Below are 16,079 nucleotides of genomic sequence, written 5' to 3'. Positions count from 1 at the left end.
TCAAGGCTTTCCAGACCTTCAAGGTTTAGTCCAGGTTTGGAAATGGAAGTTCCAGGACATTCCAGGATGTTGTTGATGTTGTTTAATTTCTCTTTGACTTGATTTTGTGTCGTCGTCGTTGTTGCTGAACGTCGACTCAACGGTTTCTTATCTGACAATTTAAACATACCTGAAGGAGACTCTGTGATTGGCTGATTGATCAGTGATCGATCAGAGGAGACTGTATCTGTCACACAGAAAAACAAACTGCAGCTTCTCATTCGTTTACACACACACACACGTTGATCGTGTCTCTGCGTTTCTCCCTCTCGTTAACCTCCCGCCCCCTCTCTCACCTGTCGGCCAATCACAGACAGCCCCCGCCAACTCTAAACCAATCACATCAGACCCAGCTCACACACAGATGGAGGGGGGTAATTCCATTACCAGAGTTATATTGAGACGTGAGGAGAGGCAGCTGCAGAAGATTTACACAAACACCACACACACAGGAAGTGTGTGTGTGTGTGTGTGTGTGTTCCCTTCTTCTTCTGGACGTTAAAATGTCTGAAAACACGTCGACACAAACAGTTCACAAGCAGTCCCACATTTACTGACCAGATGAGTTACAGGTGTGTTTATTCAAACAGGTGATGACTTCAGACCAAGCTGAGCCTGTCAGACATAAATCAAACACCTGAGACATTTACCTGGACGTGAATCAGCTGATAAATCAGACACGACAGCGATGCGTAAAATTAGCAGAACATTTACAGAACAGGAGACAGTCTAGTCACCTGGAGAAACCTCATTAACCAACAGACAGAAGCTCCACATTAATTAATGTTAATGATCTCCAGCTGACGTCACCTGGAGAGATCACTTGACTGTGTTTCCTGTATCGGTCTTTAAAACAGGTTCCCTGAAACCCAGAATCCACCCGGTTCAGTCGACACGTTACTGAGCAGGCCCACCACGCATAGGTGCAGGGGCCAGAGAGGTCAGGGGTCAGGGGGTCGGGGTCCTGGAATGCATCCTCAGTTTGAAGTTTCAATATTTCTTTATGGAAAGTCGAAACAACTGCAAAGACACAGAACGACCACAAAGACTTCAACCTAGGCTAACACTTCTGTGTCCAGTGTTTAAGCTATGCTACGCTAACACCTCTGCATCTAGTCTTTAAGCTAAGCTAGGCTAACACCTCTGCGTATAGTCTTTAAGCTAAGCTAGGCTAACACCTCTGGATCCAGTATTTAAGTTACGCTACGCTAACACCTCTGCATCTAGTCTTTGTACTAAGCTAGGCTAACACCTCTGTGTTTAGTCTTTAAGCTACGCTAGGCTAACAGATCCTGAATATCTCTGCACACAGACATGAACCTGAGCATCTGAGCAGGAACAAGAGGATTTTCACCAAATGTCAGAGAGTTCGACCAGTCGACCAGTCGGCCAATAGGGAGCCGGCGTGTCAGCGTGACCTCTCTTCTGATTGGCTGGATCTGAGTCACAGTTGCTCTGAGTGTTTAAACTCCCTGAACGAGGCTGAACTGGTGTTGGCAGGAGGCAGATAGTGGACACACACACACACACACACACACACACACACACACACACACACTCAGAGCCGTGTCATGTTCAAAGGCTGGTGAATCTCCTGTCTCCTGCATGCCGACACGCTGATAAACCCTTTAACACACTAATTAACCCAGACACACACACACACACATCAACACACATCAACACACATCAACACACACACACACACACAGTTTTTTGTTGTTTTTCTGCCAAACAAAGTCCAAAACTTCAAACTCTCTCTCTCTCTGTTTCCCTCTATGTCTCTCGCCCTCGGTCGCCCTCTCTCACCTTTACATAGTGTTTACCTGTTGGCACAATTGCAGCTGTGTGTGAGTGTGTGTGTGTGTGTGTGTGTTGTTTACAGCAGTTTGTATTTTTTTTGAAAAGTGGTTTTGACCTCCAGGTCTCTTTGACACAGAAAGGCATTGTGGGAGTTATCACACAACAGACAGACACAGAGAGTGTGTATGAGTGTGTGTGTGTTGTGTATATATTTGCCTTGCAGCCTCTGTGTGTGTGTGTGTGTTTACTGTGTGCAGCTGGCACTGAGCTGATAACAGCCCTATTAGAAATATTAATATACCCTGAACCCCACAGAGACTCACACACACAATGTACACAAACACACACATGTACACTAAAGGCATCTGTGTGTGTGTGTGTGTGTGTGTGTTCGTGTGTGTTCCTTCTGGTCATCCCTGATTGGAGCAAATCAATTACAAGCCTGAGAGCGACGCATTTCATTGGCCGACAGCTGTGACTGACGGTCGGCCTCAGGAACACACGGAGAAATAAAATCAGAGAAGAAGAAACGACCACAGAACCTTCAAACACCAGGAAGCAGAACCAGAGCAGAACCAACTGAATACAAGAACCAGAACCAGAGCAGAACCATGAGTCTGTCTACAGCCAGACAGGAGCAGCAGAACCAGCTGTTTATAGTTAATACAGAGAAATAAAGACAGTGGAACAGCAGTAGAACCAGAGTAGAACAAATCAGTAAAATACAGATCAGTACAGAAGCAGCTGATCGGGATTGATGTGGACTCATGGATCTGGAGAAGGTCTGCAGTAGTGCATCATGGGAAATCTGATGACAGCAAAGACAGAGAGTGTAAACGTCAGCAGTCAGTAACAGCATCAGACGTCTGATGATTTATGTCACTGACCAAACCTTTAGACTGACCCAAACCAGAACCAGAACCACAGTGTGAGGAGCAGAGAGCTGCTGCTACTGAGAGAACATAAAGACTCAGTCAGGACTCGGTCTGCAGCAACCAGCAGCTAACGAGTCCGAGTGGAAAAGAGTGTGTGTGTGTGTGTGTGTGTGTGAGGCAGTAAAGGGTATTAAAGCAGATTACTGTTGTTCACACTGACAGCAGAGAGAGAGCGAGCGCTACATGGTTCAGATTAGATTGAACTTGTACCATTTATAAGAACATTAAATGGAGCCTGCAATCACTGGTCAATCGATGCTGCTGCTGCTCAGAGAGAGAGAGAAAGAGAGTGTGTGTGTGTGTGTGTGTGTGTGTGTGTGTGTGTGTGTGTGTGTGCAGCTGCAGTATTAAACTCAGGCTGTGTCTAGTGTTTCTCAGACTGAGATCACATGCAGAAGTCCCATTTAAAAAGTGTGGATTTGAGAGTGAATGTAAAGCCTGAGATGTTCAGGTTCAGTTCTCAGAAACAGTTTGAGCTCAGACCAGGTCTCCATCTGTTTCTGTATCTGAAGAATAAAACCTCTGTGCAGCTCATCGCTCCTCATCTACAAACTTTATCTTTAACTGGTGTTTGATGGACTGAGAGCTCTGACTGTCTGAGGAGGTCTTCTCCTCCTCCCTCTTCTCCTTCCTCTTGTCCTCCTCCTCCTCCATCAGTGTCGTTGTCAAGTTAAACTTTATTTTCAGGATCATTAATGTGAAAGATAAAGGTGTGTGTTATTGATCAGTACCTGTAGTTCACAGGATCAGGTGAGAAACAACTAGTCACTTCATCAATAATCAATCAGCGGCTGTTTGCTCTGACAGATCTTACCTGATCTCTGAGCTTCACCTGGAGCATCACATGACCCACAGCAGCCACTGAGATCAGACTGAGAACTACCACTGACTGAGTATCAGAGTACTGCAGAGCACAGAGTACTACTACTCTCTGAGATACAGTACTATCACTCTCTCTCTCTGTGTGACTGTGCCTAACTCGCCCAGGTGGTGGAGGGTTAGTTAGATTTAATGCCCTGTCGCTCCCTGCTCCCTGCCCCACATATCAGCCGGGAGGAGATCGAACCAGAGGAGGAGGAGGTGTGTGTGTGTGTGTGTGTGTGTGTGTGTGTGTGTGTGTGTGTGTGTGTGTGTGTGACTAATTGCAGCCAATCCAGGCAATCACAGAGCAAACAGCTTCTCTCCCAATGGACACACACTCACTCTCACACACACACACACACACACACACACGCTGAAACCTTCTCTTTTAAAGAAAGGAGGTGACAAACTCTCCTTTCATTTCCTGTTCTCCTCGTTTCTCATTTTCTCCTCTTCTCTCGTCTCCTCCTCTCCATCCATTTCCTCCTCCCTTCTCTCATTTCTACCCCTTCTTCCCTTCTTTCCTCCTCTACCTTTTCATGACCTCCTCTCCTTGTCTCCTCTCCTCTCCTCCCTTTGTTTCCTCCTCTCTGTCCATTTCCTCCCCTCTCTTCTCTCCTCTTTCCCTTCAGTTGTTTATTTCCTCCTCTCATATTCCCTCCCCTCCTCCCCCTCTGGTATAAATCACATTAAACAGGACAGTAACCACCTCCTCTCTATGTGTCCTCGCTCAGCCTGTCTCTCACGTGATTGGCTCTGTGATTTAAGAGCGCTGCATTCTCATTCGTCAGCGGCTTAACCTCCGTGAGCATGTGACAAACGATGCGCGCGCGCACACACACACACACACACACACACACAAAGAGTCCCCCCCACCCATCTCTCTGGTTCATTGTGAACTCTCTCTGTCCGTCCATAACTCAGAGCAGAAACTCTGGCAGGTCAATAGTAGATAACACAAAAGCTGCAGCAGCTTTTCTCTCTGTGCTGCCTTCAGGTGCAACTCACACTGAAACGGAGATGCTGCACTAAAGGAATCATTCAATACTTCATTATAGGAGCTGCATTTACTCTCTGCTTTACTACAGAGCAGCTGAACCTAACACAGACAGCAGCATTAATGTCCTGAACACACAACCCTCTGAAACCACCGAGACTGGTTCTGCTTCAGACCTCAGAGGATCCAGGACAGTTCAAAAGTTTGAACCTGAACCTGAAGTCAGAGCAACCCCACCAACCCCAACATCAGAATCCAAGATGGCTGCTCCTCATCAACAGCAGTGAACTCTCTGCTAATGTTCCTGTTTATAGCAGCTCAGTCTCATTAGTTTCACATGAAGTCAGTCAGACACAGAGAACTGTTCAGGTTTTATCTGTGAACATGTTGCTACGCTGTTTGTAGAGCGATGTTAGCAACTGTTGCTAACAACAGCTAATCTGAGATACGTCTGAATCAGTTCACCTTCATGGTTTAATGTTCCAGGTTTGAAATGTAAACGTCTTTTTAACAATGTTCTGAAGAGTTTGTGTTAAACTCTAACGTTAACAGCTCAGCTGTTCTTAAGGAGCAGATCTGATCTGATTCTCTGACAGAGAAACAACAACAAACACTTTCTGTGAGCGTTCATGTTTTCCTGTCACCTCAGTTCAGACCTCTGATATAAATGGAACGCAGCCTCAGACAGACAGACAGAAAGACAGGTACCTGCAGGGATCCAGTGGGTGCTGGCAGGTCGGTCCCGGGTCTCTCCCTGCTCCCAGTCGAAGTCGTCCTCTTTGGACTGGACCAGAGGACAGTCTGGACCCTGGCCAGACAGACAGGCTGAAAGACAAACAGACAGGTGGTCAGTCATCTACAGTCATGTTGTTGAGTGGAGACAGACAGATAAACCCAGAGACAGGTAGACAGGTGTCAGAGAGAAGTGAATAATGAGATAAAGTCAAGGACTTTACAGTCCTTCACAGGTGTGGGTGACATCAGGCGACTGAAAGCTGCAGAGTAGTCATAGACCGATGTGGTTTTTTCAGGGCCGATACCGATTATTAGTAGTCAAGGAGGCCAATAACCAATATTTGGAGCCGATATTCATTTGCAGTAAAAGTGAAAATATTGGCATCAAAATTTTGAATAATACAAACTCCAACACTTAACTTTGTTTAAATGTCTTTAAGCATATGTTTATTAAACAGCTTTTCAGATTTGCAACATGTTAAAAGTTCTTTTTTATCTTAGACAATAAACATCTTTGTTTTAAAATTCTAACAAAAAGTGCAGGGAGCTCTCCAGGCTCAGCAGCATGTCTTAGTAAAGTTAAATGAAAACTTAAACAAATAAATATCTCCCTAAAGTTTTCTACAGTAAATAAAGAAACATATATCTGCTCTCTGGAGCTTCTCCACCCAGTAAAACTTTTTCTCCTCTCCACCATGTGTGTGAGCACTGTGCATGCACAGCTTTCACTGCTGATTGGCTGTTGCCGTGGCTCTGCCTGTAACCAATCAGATGGTGCTGTGGGTGGGACAATGCTGGAGACAGAGTAGTGACTGCAGACAGAGAGGCGGCTGCATCAGAGCCAAAATAACCCAGTTTTAAATTGATCTGTTATCGGCCGTCGGATTAAAAAAAAGGCAGAAGCCGATATGCGTCAAAATGCCAAATATTGGCGCCGATAATCAGTCCGTCTGATAATCGGTCTATCCCTACTGCAGAGACTTTCACACTTCAGAGGACGGTGTCGGTATGTTTGAAATACACTGACACAACTGGATTTACATGATCCCTGTTCCAGAACCAACAGAACACAGAACCAACAGACAACAGAACTGTCAGAACTTTTCCTCAGGTGTGTTTTATCTCAGCTGTCAGATACGGATGACCTTTGACCTTCAGTTGTTTCTTGTCGGTCAGATGAGAGAGCAGCTTGTAAACATGTAATGTTCTTTAGAGTAAGACAGTTCCAGTTCATTACCATTTCCCAGCATTCCTCCCTGCTGGTTAACACACACAGACACAGATAATAGATGTAAACCCTCCTCCTTCCTCCGTGACTCAAACACGTCTAAATCCTCCATTCAGAGCCTCATACACTGATCCTGTGTGTGTGTGTGTGTGTGTGTGTGTGTGTGTGTGTGTGTGTGTAAATATATTTTGTGGTATCGGGGGCTTTGACGCCTCGTCAGCCTCTTCACTGTAATGACTCTGTGTGTGTGTGTGTGTGTGTGTGTGTGTAGCTGTCATCTGAAAGCGTTGACATTAAATAGCTGGAAGGCTCATTTTCTTTCTTTGTAACAGAAGGCACATTAAACACACACACACAGACACACACTCGTCCCGCCGGGCAGTGTTAGCTCATCAACAGATACGAGACACAATCTGTTTAATCTGCTTCTATGAATTTGCATCTATATAACAAACTGAACACACACACACACATACCCTCTCTCTCGCTCTCTCTCTCCCAGAGGAAAACACACAGAAAAGCAATCTGAGCCTCTTGATCGCCCGACAGTCTGAAGTGTAGCAAGAGATCAGCCTGAAATCTCACTGTTACATTCACGTCCACCATTTTAACTCGCTGTGTTTAACTCCCTGTGATTAACTCGCTGTTTAACTCGCCACGTTTAACTCACTGTGTTTAACTCACTCTGTTTAACTGAATAAACGACTGAGCGCTTGTTAGTGTCTGGGTCAATGTTACTGTCACTACTATCGGTGCCAATACTTCTGCTGTTACTGTTACAGATACTATTATTATTACTGATACTGGCAGCTGTCCTATGTGTCTGTCATTACAACTACTAATACTACTGTTACTGTGAGTGCTACTGCTGTGTGTAGTAATGTAAATATACTGTAGTACTGCTGTGTGTGTATTAGTACTGCAGTACTTTATAAAGTACTGAGAGAAGATGAGTTACAGCTTTAACAAAGAAACATGACGTCTGTGGTCAGACTCTCTGCTTCAGTCACTCGCCCTCCTTCCATTAGAGGAAAACAAAAGGGGTGGAGGGGGGGGGTTTCAAAGGGACCAGATTGTTGTCGGGGCGTTCTTCGTCTCGACTCGCCTCGACAGGAAATGAGAGAAAACACACACACACACACACACCTCCAGGGATCTGTTATACACACACACACACACACACACACACACACACACACACACACTGTCATTCCGTCACATACCATACACTCCTCCTTTGTGTGTGTGTTGGCAGAGTGATGACAGGGAACACAAAACACACCCTGAGGACATACACACACATTTCCACTGCTGCCTCTGTGTGTGTGTACCAGCAGTAATTAATCATAATGTGCAGCTATTGATCGTCTGCCCTCTTTATTCTCCAGTCGCCTGATCAATAACTACAAGTCTTCTCCTCTGCTCCTAAAGTTGTAGCTGTTTTAACCATTTACGTCCAAATTCAACACAACACTACACTATACAACACTACACAACACATACAAACACAACACATACACAACACACAACACTACACTACACTACACAACACACACTACAACACTACACTACACTACACTACACTAACACAACACAACACAACACAACAACAAAAAAAACAAACAAAAAAAAAAAAAAAAAAAAAAAAAAAAAAAAAAAAAAAAAAAAAAAAAAAAAAAAAAAAAAAAAAAAAAAAAAAAAAAAAAAAAAAAAAAAAAAAAAAAAAAAAAAAAAAAAAAAAAAAAAAAAAAAAAAAAAACAAACAAACAACACAACACACTACACTACACAACACAACACAACACTACACTACACTACAACACAACACAACACAACACAACACAACACTACACTACACACGTGTGTGTGTCTGTGGTGCAGGACTGTAAAGACAGAACTGTTCACTGACTGAATGTAAATATGTGAATCATTTAAACTGTGCTGCAGAGGTTGTTGTGTTATTGTGTTATTGTATATATGATGAACACAAATAACAACAGAGCTGATTCAACAACACAGAGCGACTCACAAACACTGAGTCAGACTGGAAACAACTAAAGTAACTGAGATGGAGATGAAGGACGGAGCAATCAGGGTCTGAACCATCTGATCCGGTCCTGATTTGTGAGACCGTGTGAGACTGGATCTCCTCCATCAGTCAGGACAGAGACTCCTCAGACTGGATTTCATTCAGTGGGAGAGGTGAAGTTCCAGATGATCAGAGCTCAGAGTCTGTGATTCTGTTTCCAGCTCCTGACTCTGACCCAGGTCTTCATCAGGTCTCATCGTTGTCTCTGTGTGACAGACAGTCACGCTCACCAATCACAAGTCAGAGCCACTGTGTTAACGCCCACTAACAAAAACAAAATGGCCACTGCCTCAGAGGAGACAGGTCGACAACTGACTGCGTTCAGAGACAGAGAAGCTGCTACAGGCGTCTGTAGGTCTGTAAGATCACAGGCGATCAGACGATCAGAGTGTTTTTAATCTGCTGATGCAGGAGTATGTAAAGTTACAGGAAGTTAACGTTCCATCAGGTTTTACAGGTGTGTAGGCAGATTGATACCTGTGATCAAGAGCTTGATAACTGATGTTTGGAACCGACATACAAACTGAAAATATTAACAAATAAATAAACATCATCATAAAAACACAGATCATCAGTAGACATCACAACATCTGTCTGCTCAGGTGACTCTACCTGACAGCAACAGGTGACACACACATCCTCATCTGACTCACCTGAGACAGGTACTGATCTGATGAACATGAAGGACACAAACACACTAAATCCTCTTTTCTTTCATTTGTTAAAAAATTTAAATGTTTTAAAAGAACACAAACACAAACAAACACACACACACACTGTGGTCGTCTCTCTCTCCAGGAAATGAGCATCACACACACTTTCATTCATTCATGACTCCCCCTGTATGTCCGTGTGTGTGTGTGTGTGTGTTGTTGTGGTTGCCGTGGTTACCATGACCTCTCTGAAGCCCAACCCATACGTGTGTGTCATGTTAAGGTGTTAACGGCTGTGAAATCTGAACGCTGCACGGTCGTGACCTCTGACCTTTAAGAGCTCAGAGAGGGAGGGGACGGATAGCTAAGGTGTCGCCATGGAAACGGGCACTTCCTGCTGAGACGGAAACAGTCACACACACACACCTGAAGAGTGATTTACTGATGTTGTTATTGCGGTGTTTTGTTGTCACAGACCCTGATCCAGATCCTGATCCAGACTCTGATCACAGGAGGAGATGGAGAGAAAAGAAAGTGAAGTTTGATGAAGAATCAGACAGACCACAAGAACCCCCCCACCCACACACACCCCAGGCTCAGACTCGGACTCTGTCCGTCCACAGAGATCTGATAACATTTAGCTGCTGCTGCTGGTGGGGGGGGGGGATTAGACCTCTGCTGCTGCTCCACTGTGATCTATTAACAACCAGCCAATCACACACATACAGACACGCACACACACTGTTGGGCGGACAGCGTGCGTGTTAGTCAGCTGGCCGAGCGCCTGGGTGGAGCTGCTCTCCTCTTCTTCTCTTTTACAAACTCTTCCTCTCTTTCCTCCCCCCTCCCTCTCTCTGAAGTATGTGAGGCTGAATGAAACCATCTGGTCCTGATTAGGAGAATGACTGTGCTTCTCAGTGTAAAACTCCTTCTCTCATCTCCTCACATCAAACCAGAACAAACCGACGTGACGCTAACTTCCTCTCCTTCATTACAGCCTGTGATCAGCAGCTGGTTAATGATCACACTCACACTCAGGTCCAGTGTCTGTGCAGAGACAGTATGAGGATCAGAGGCTCCAGTCTCTGCCTCACACAGACTCTTGTTGTTCAGTATTACCAACAGTGAGCGAGCAGCAGAATGCTAACGACAGTCTCGCTCTCTCTCTCTGGGTTTCACTCGGAGCCGAGCCGATCACAGCGTCCGCCGGGCCGAGTCAGCTCCTCACAGTGGTCAGGAGAAACTACACCTGACGGAGGAAGTGGAGGTGAAACAGCAGGAGGAGAAAAGATGAAACAAAGACAACAAAGAAACTGCTGATTTTCAGGGTTAATGAACATGTTTTCAGCTCAGACACAGTGAAGTCTGTCTGTCCTGTGATTGGCTGGGAGCCTGGTATGGAGGCGGGGCTTCGGGTTGACAGTTTTTCTTATTGTTGTCGGTCCACAGTGACCACTGATGAAACCAGCTGAGACACGTTACTACATGAATGATCCAAGTTTTCATCATGGATCATCGATCACTGACTGATGCTGCTGTTTTATTCGTGCACGAGGATGCACGTGCACATCCAGGTGGAGGTAACTCAGCAGCACCAACACACACACAGGACGATTGTAAACATGGAGGAAGCTGCAGCTGATTTTCTTCAGACTGTTTCCTCTACTGATCAATACATCAATCGATCAGTAAAATATCAGAATGTCCTGTTACAGCGTCTTCGACCTGACGACTGAACCCAGAGATTCAGGCAGGAAACAGACAAATCCATGACGACAAGAGACACAGAGTCAAAACAGCAGGAGGAGCAGGAGGAGGAGGAGGAGGAGATTAATGACACACACCTTAAAACCCTGAGTGTGTGTGAGATTAAAATAATCCAGATTTTGATCGTGAAGATGAAACTTTCTGTCATTGTTCTTCAGGAGGAAGCTGCCACCCCCCCATCAGAAGGAGGGGAGGGTCTGATCCACATAGCTGGTTACTGAAACTACAGAATTCACTAAATAAAGATGCATCAAATAAACTGTTTCTATTGATGTGAACTGAAACTCCACCCATCTACCAGCTGATCGGGGGGGCACCACGTTTACAGAACCACCTGTGATCAGATCCTGTTGCCAGTGTCTCAGACAACTCTCACTGGATTATTGTGATACTAGGAGAAAATTAAAAACAGCAGGATTCTGAATGGAGTTCTGCAGCCTCTGTTTTCTCTGGTTTCTGGGTGGATTTCTGGAGCTTTATTCTGAAACAACGTCAGAGATAGTGACATCCACAGGAAGTAGAAATCACACTGAATTAGATCGAGATGTGGTTCAGGTCTGTGAGTTCAGGTGCGACTCAGGTTGGACTCTGAATTCTGAAAGAAACACCAGAACCAGACTCATTTGTTTTTACATGTTTTTAACAAGCAACTGTTCACAGCTGCACCTGAATTTCTCACCTTACACTGTGTCTCTGACCCCCACCCTCCTGAAAACCAGCCGTCACACACAGGTCAGGTTAAAGTGCAGCTGTGTGTTGTTGTGCGTCAGATTTCCTCCTCAGGAAACAGCCTTTTCCTTCCTGTCTTTGTGTGTCCACACACACACACTGACCCAGATCATGTCTCAGATATAATGACCCCCCCCCCCAACCCAACACACACCAATTAGCAGAGTGTAACCAGGCTGATCTAATGTGTGTGTTATTATCTGCTGTCACACACCAGCCACTCTGTGTGTGTGTGCAATTAGCCTCACAGTTAGCCATTAGCATGATGCTAACACCCTGCCAAACCAAATCCTGAGAGGTGATTGGATGAGACCAGACAGTGTATGTATGTATGTATGTGTGTGTGTGTGTGTGTGTGTGTGTGTGTGTGTGTGTGTGTGTGTGTGTGTGTTTGGGGGGGGGGGGTTGACACGTGCAGCTCCCAGCAGCACCTGGGGCGACGAGTGTGTGTGTGTGTGTGTGTGTGATTGGAAGTGACAGTGAACACACACACTGTGACAGACAGCTGTGGCATTTAGCTGGTGACACACACACACACACACACAGAGTGACAGTGAGGATGAAACAAGATGGCAGCAAGAAAACAACAGATTCTGTTTGGACGGACGGATGACATTCAGACAGACAGACAGGAAGAGAGGAGAGAGAGAGGGAAGGAGAGAGGTGGAGAAAGAAGGAGGAGGAGGAGGAGGGAAGAAGTTTATATGAAAAGAGAAAAAAGGAAGAAAATCGAGGGTGAAGAATAAAAAAGAAAAAAATGGAGAAAGAGAGAGAGAGATTTAAAAGGAAAGAAAGAATCCTGCAGAAAAAAGAAAGAAAGAAAGAAAGGAGGATGAAGTTTAGTGAGAGTGAAGGAGGTGAGACAGGAGGAAGTAAAGGAGGACAGGAGGAGATGAGGGAAGGAGAGGAGGAGAGACGAGACACAGTAAATACACACTTCACTTTCACAAACACACAAATACAGAGTTTATTGCCCTTGAAAGTAGAGCAGTGTGTGTGTGTGTGTGTGTGTGTGTGTGTGTGAACTGTGATCACCAGCAAGAACACTAACTGGGCGCTAACAGCATTAGCGTTAGCACAGCAAGCTAACTTGCCTCAGGTCAAACATGAATAATGCAGCAGTCAGCCCAGAGCCTCTGGGTGTGTGTGTGTGTGTGTGTGTGTGTGTGTGTGTGTGTGTGTGTGTGTTGTCAGTGTTATCTGGCTGTACTTGAGGCTGTCTATATGACGGTATTAGAATAATATGCTAATTACTAATAATTACTCTGTAACATACACACACAGATTATCTCCCCAAGCCCCCCCACCCCACCCCACCCCACCCCCGGGCTCTGACTCCTCCTGGCAAGGATGAAGAAGAGGAGGAGAGGAGGATGGGGGGGCTGTAGGACTTGACATGTCTGCTGCTCAGACGATGTCAGAAACAGCTGCTGGGTCTCAAACAGAAGCTGAGGAGAACGACTCACTAGAGGTTCAGAAACACCTGTGGACAGGTGAGAGCAGCATCTGTAAACCACCTGAGACACAGAGGAACAGGTACGACCAGGTTCTCTGATCAGAGACCTGGAGAACGCTCGGTTCTTCGGCTCTAAGCTGCTATTTGGACAAAAACTGAAACACAACAACCTGAACTCCTCCTCCACCTCCTCCTCCTCCTCCAGTCTCACCTGAATGAGTCAGAACGAGCTCGTGTTCGTCTCAGGATCTGACCTGAGACCAGCCTTCGGGGCCTGTTTCTGTGTGAGTGTTTCCCTGTGTCGACTGTCCGTCCTCATCGGTCAGACTCATCACCACAGGACAACAGCTGTCACTTCCTGTTTCAGCCTCTGTGCACAGCTTCATCTCAGCTCCATCACTGACACAGTGCTTTAACAAGTTACTCTTTGAAAACAATATTAACATTACAACAGCTCTAAGTTTCTAAAGTGATGGAGGATTTAATGTTCTGCTGGGTTAGGTTAGTAAATATGGTCAACGGCCTGACGCAGGTTATTCTGTATAAAATATCGATCCTGGAAGGTCAACATCAGTCTGTCTTGTGTTTTAGTGTTTGCTCTGAAGCCAGATCAGCCTGTTTTCACCTGATCATGTCTACAAACGTTACCAATCAGTAAATTCTCAGTAAACCCAGTAAAAACTGAACATTCCCTCAGTTCAGATCCTCACCACCTTGAACCAGATCAGATCTGTCAGAGTCCACAAGTCTCTCCACCATCAAGGTGTTTCATGGAGGACTCAGGTGATTCTTATTCAGGTTCTGATTCTGTTCCAGGAGTCAGGGATTCTTGAGGAGTCCATAGTTAGTACCATGAGTTCTTCAGAGGTCTGGGGGTTTCTGGGTCCTTAAAGACAGTTCTAAAGGTTCCTTGGCTCCTGGAATATGGTCATTGGGGAGATTTTACAGGAGGTTGAATAGTTGTTCTAACAAAGTTCCCAGAAGTCCTTCAGTTGATTCTAGATGTTTCTATCCTGAAGGAGTCCTAGGGGTAGGTTCTAGTCATTCAGGAGATTAAGGGAATGGTTCTTTTGAGGGTTTAACCAGTGCTTGAGGAGGTTCTAGTCAGAGGTTCCAGGGTTCAGGTTCCAGTCATCATTGACTTGGTACTTGAGGAGGTTACAGCAGAGGGTGGTGACCTTCCTGAATTATTTTCTTCAGTCGGTTCTAGTTGTCATTCAAGAGGTTATAGAGGAACTGGAGGAGATCTGAGGGGATCTTCAGGTGCTTGAGGATGTTCTGGCAGAAATTAAGAAGCTCCATGAGTTCCTCAGTTGTTCTAGATGTTTAGGAGGTTACAGTACTGCTTTAGACAGACACTGACTGTATGACAGATATAAGCATCTACCACCAGGGTTACCATCAGACAGACAGATATGTAAACCAGTGTGAATTTTAATTAAAAAATAATCCTCAGTCAACAGCTGTGGTTCTTTAGACTCTGCAGGTCAGAGGAGCAGAGATTAGAATGGATGATAAACCCAGAAACATGAGGGATTAGACTCCAGATAAGAACTGAGGTAATCAAAGAAAAGAAAGATCTGTTGTTCTTAATCTTATTTCCACAAAGTCCTTTCCCTCTCAGGATCACAGGAGGATTGTGGGATTGAACATTAACTGTGTCACATTCTCCTGTTAAACTTTCACTGATACCAGATCAATAATTCAAACCAATCAGTGTTAGAATATAAATCGGAACTGGCAGTGATCACTGGACCAAGATCGGGATCAAAAACTGCAGTGATTCCTCTGATGAGAAGCTGAACGACTGATTATTGATCAGTCAGAGAATCAGTAGATGTCTAATCAGTGACGACTAAAGGAAGAAGAGTTTTTCAGTTTTTCAGCTGAATCATCATAAATATGAGCGTGAGCTGATCGATCGTTTATCTGTCAACGTTTTATTCAACTATCGATAGAAACACAACAACCGCTGCTGACAGATGCACCGGAAGTACTCTATTACTGAGGTAAAGTACAGAAGTACTTGCAGCAAACTGTAAAAGTAACAAGAGTAAACGTACTTGCCATGGTGTAATCTGGACTCTGGACCAGAAGCCTGTTCAGTAATCCGTCTCTGAAACACGTCATGTAGGCTACAAGCTGCAGGTCAGTCCATTAAAAAAGGACGATTACAAAGAATAAAAACTCACAGCTCATAAACCTTCAACCCTTCACCTGATGATGTGTCTCTGTAGTCCAGCCCTGAAGTCAGCATTAGCCTGGTTCCCTCCACAAAATGCCAATGGGATTTTTTTCAACTACACCACGGTCACGTGACGTCAACGTCTCCACCACTAAGCTTCCAACTGGTCATTTCATTTAGCTCTGAGCTCTTCTACAAAAGCCTTTCTTCTTAGAAAGTTAGTGAGAGTTTGAAAGAGCGTGAGTAGAAACACAACGAGGCTGTAAAGGTGGACTGGTGAGTAGATGGGTTTTCATGTTAACGTCCCCGACAACCTCTGTAGTCTCATTTAGACACTCGTTAGCAACCGCCTTTTTTAAGACACGTAAAAGCTTCAAACATCAGGAGTGGGGGATTTACTGACCCATTTTATGTCGGAGAATAAAACCTGAAAATGTCTTGAGCTTGTGTTAAAACCACAGACCTTATTTCAGACATTTAACCAGAAACACACTGAGTTTGGGGCAAGGGAACAGGAAGTGCTAACATGCTAACTTACTTCCTGGTTTTAGCATCAGTCCTGCAGGTCTCTGTATACAGGTCACATCCTGAGAGACAGAACATGC

General features: G+C 45.0%; 1 protein-coding gene across 5 annotated transcripts in view; it reads right to left on the bottom strand.

Moving 5' to 3' along the window:
• The window catches only part of ptprma (protein tyrosine phosphatase receptor type Ma), an 87,826-nt gene that overhangs the window by 62,709 nt on the left and 9,038 nt on the right, over positions 1-16,079 (bottom strand). For all 5 annotated transcript variants that reach the window (XM_051067402.1, XM_018686927.2, XM_051067403.1 and 2 more), the window contains exon 2: positions 5,341-5,457. In XM_051067402.1, the coding sequence (XP_050923359.1) occupies positions 5,341-5,457 (117 nt within the window). The remainder of the gene's footprint in view (positions 1-5,340; positions 5,458-16,079) is intronic.

Source organism: Lates calcarifer, unplaced genomic scaffold, assembly GCF_001640805.2.
Source record: "Lates calcarifer isolate ASB-BC8 unplaced genomic scaffold, TLL_Latcal_v3 _unitig_1690_quiver_535, whole genome shotgun sequence".
Taxonomy (NCBI): Eukaryota; Metazoa; Chordata; class Actinopteri; family Centropomidae; genus Lates; species Lates calcarifer.
This window is presented reverse-complemented; position numbering and strand designations above follow the sequence as displayed.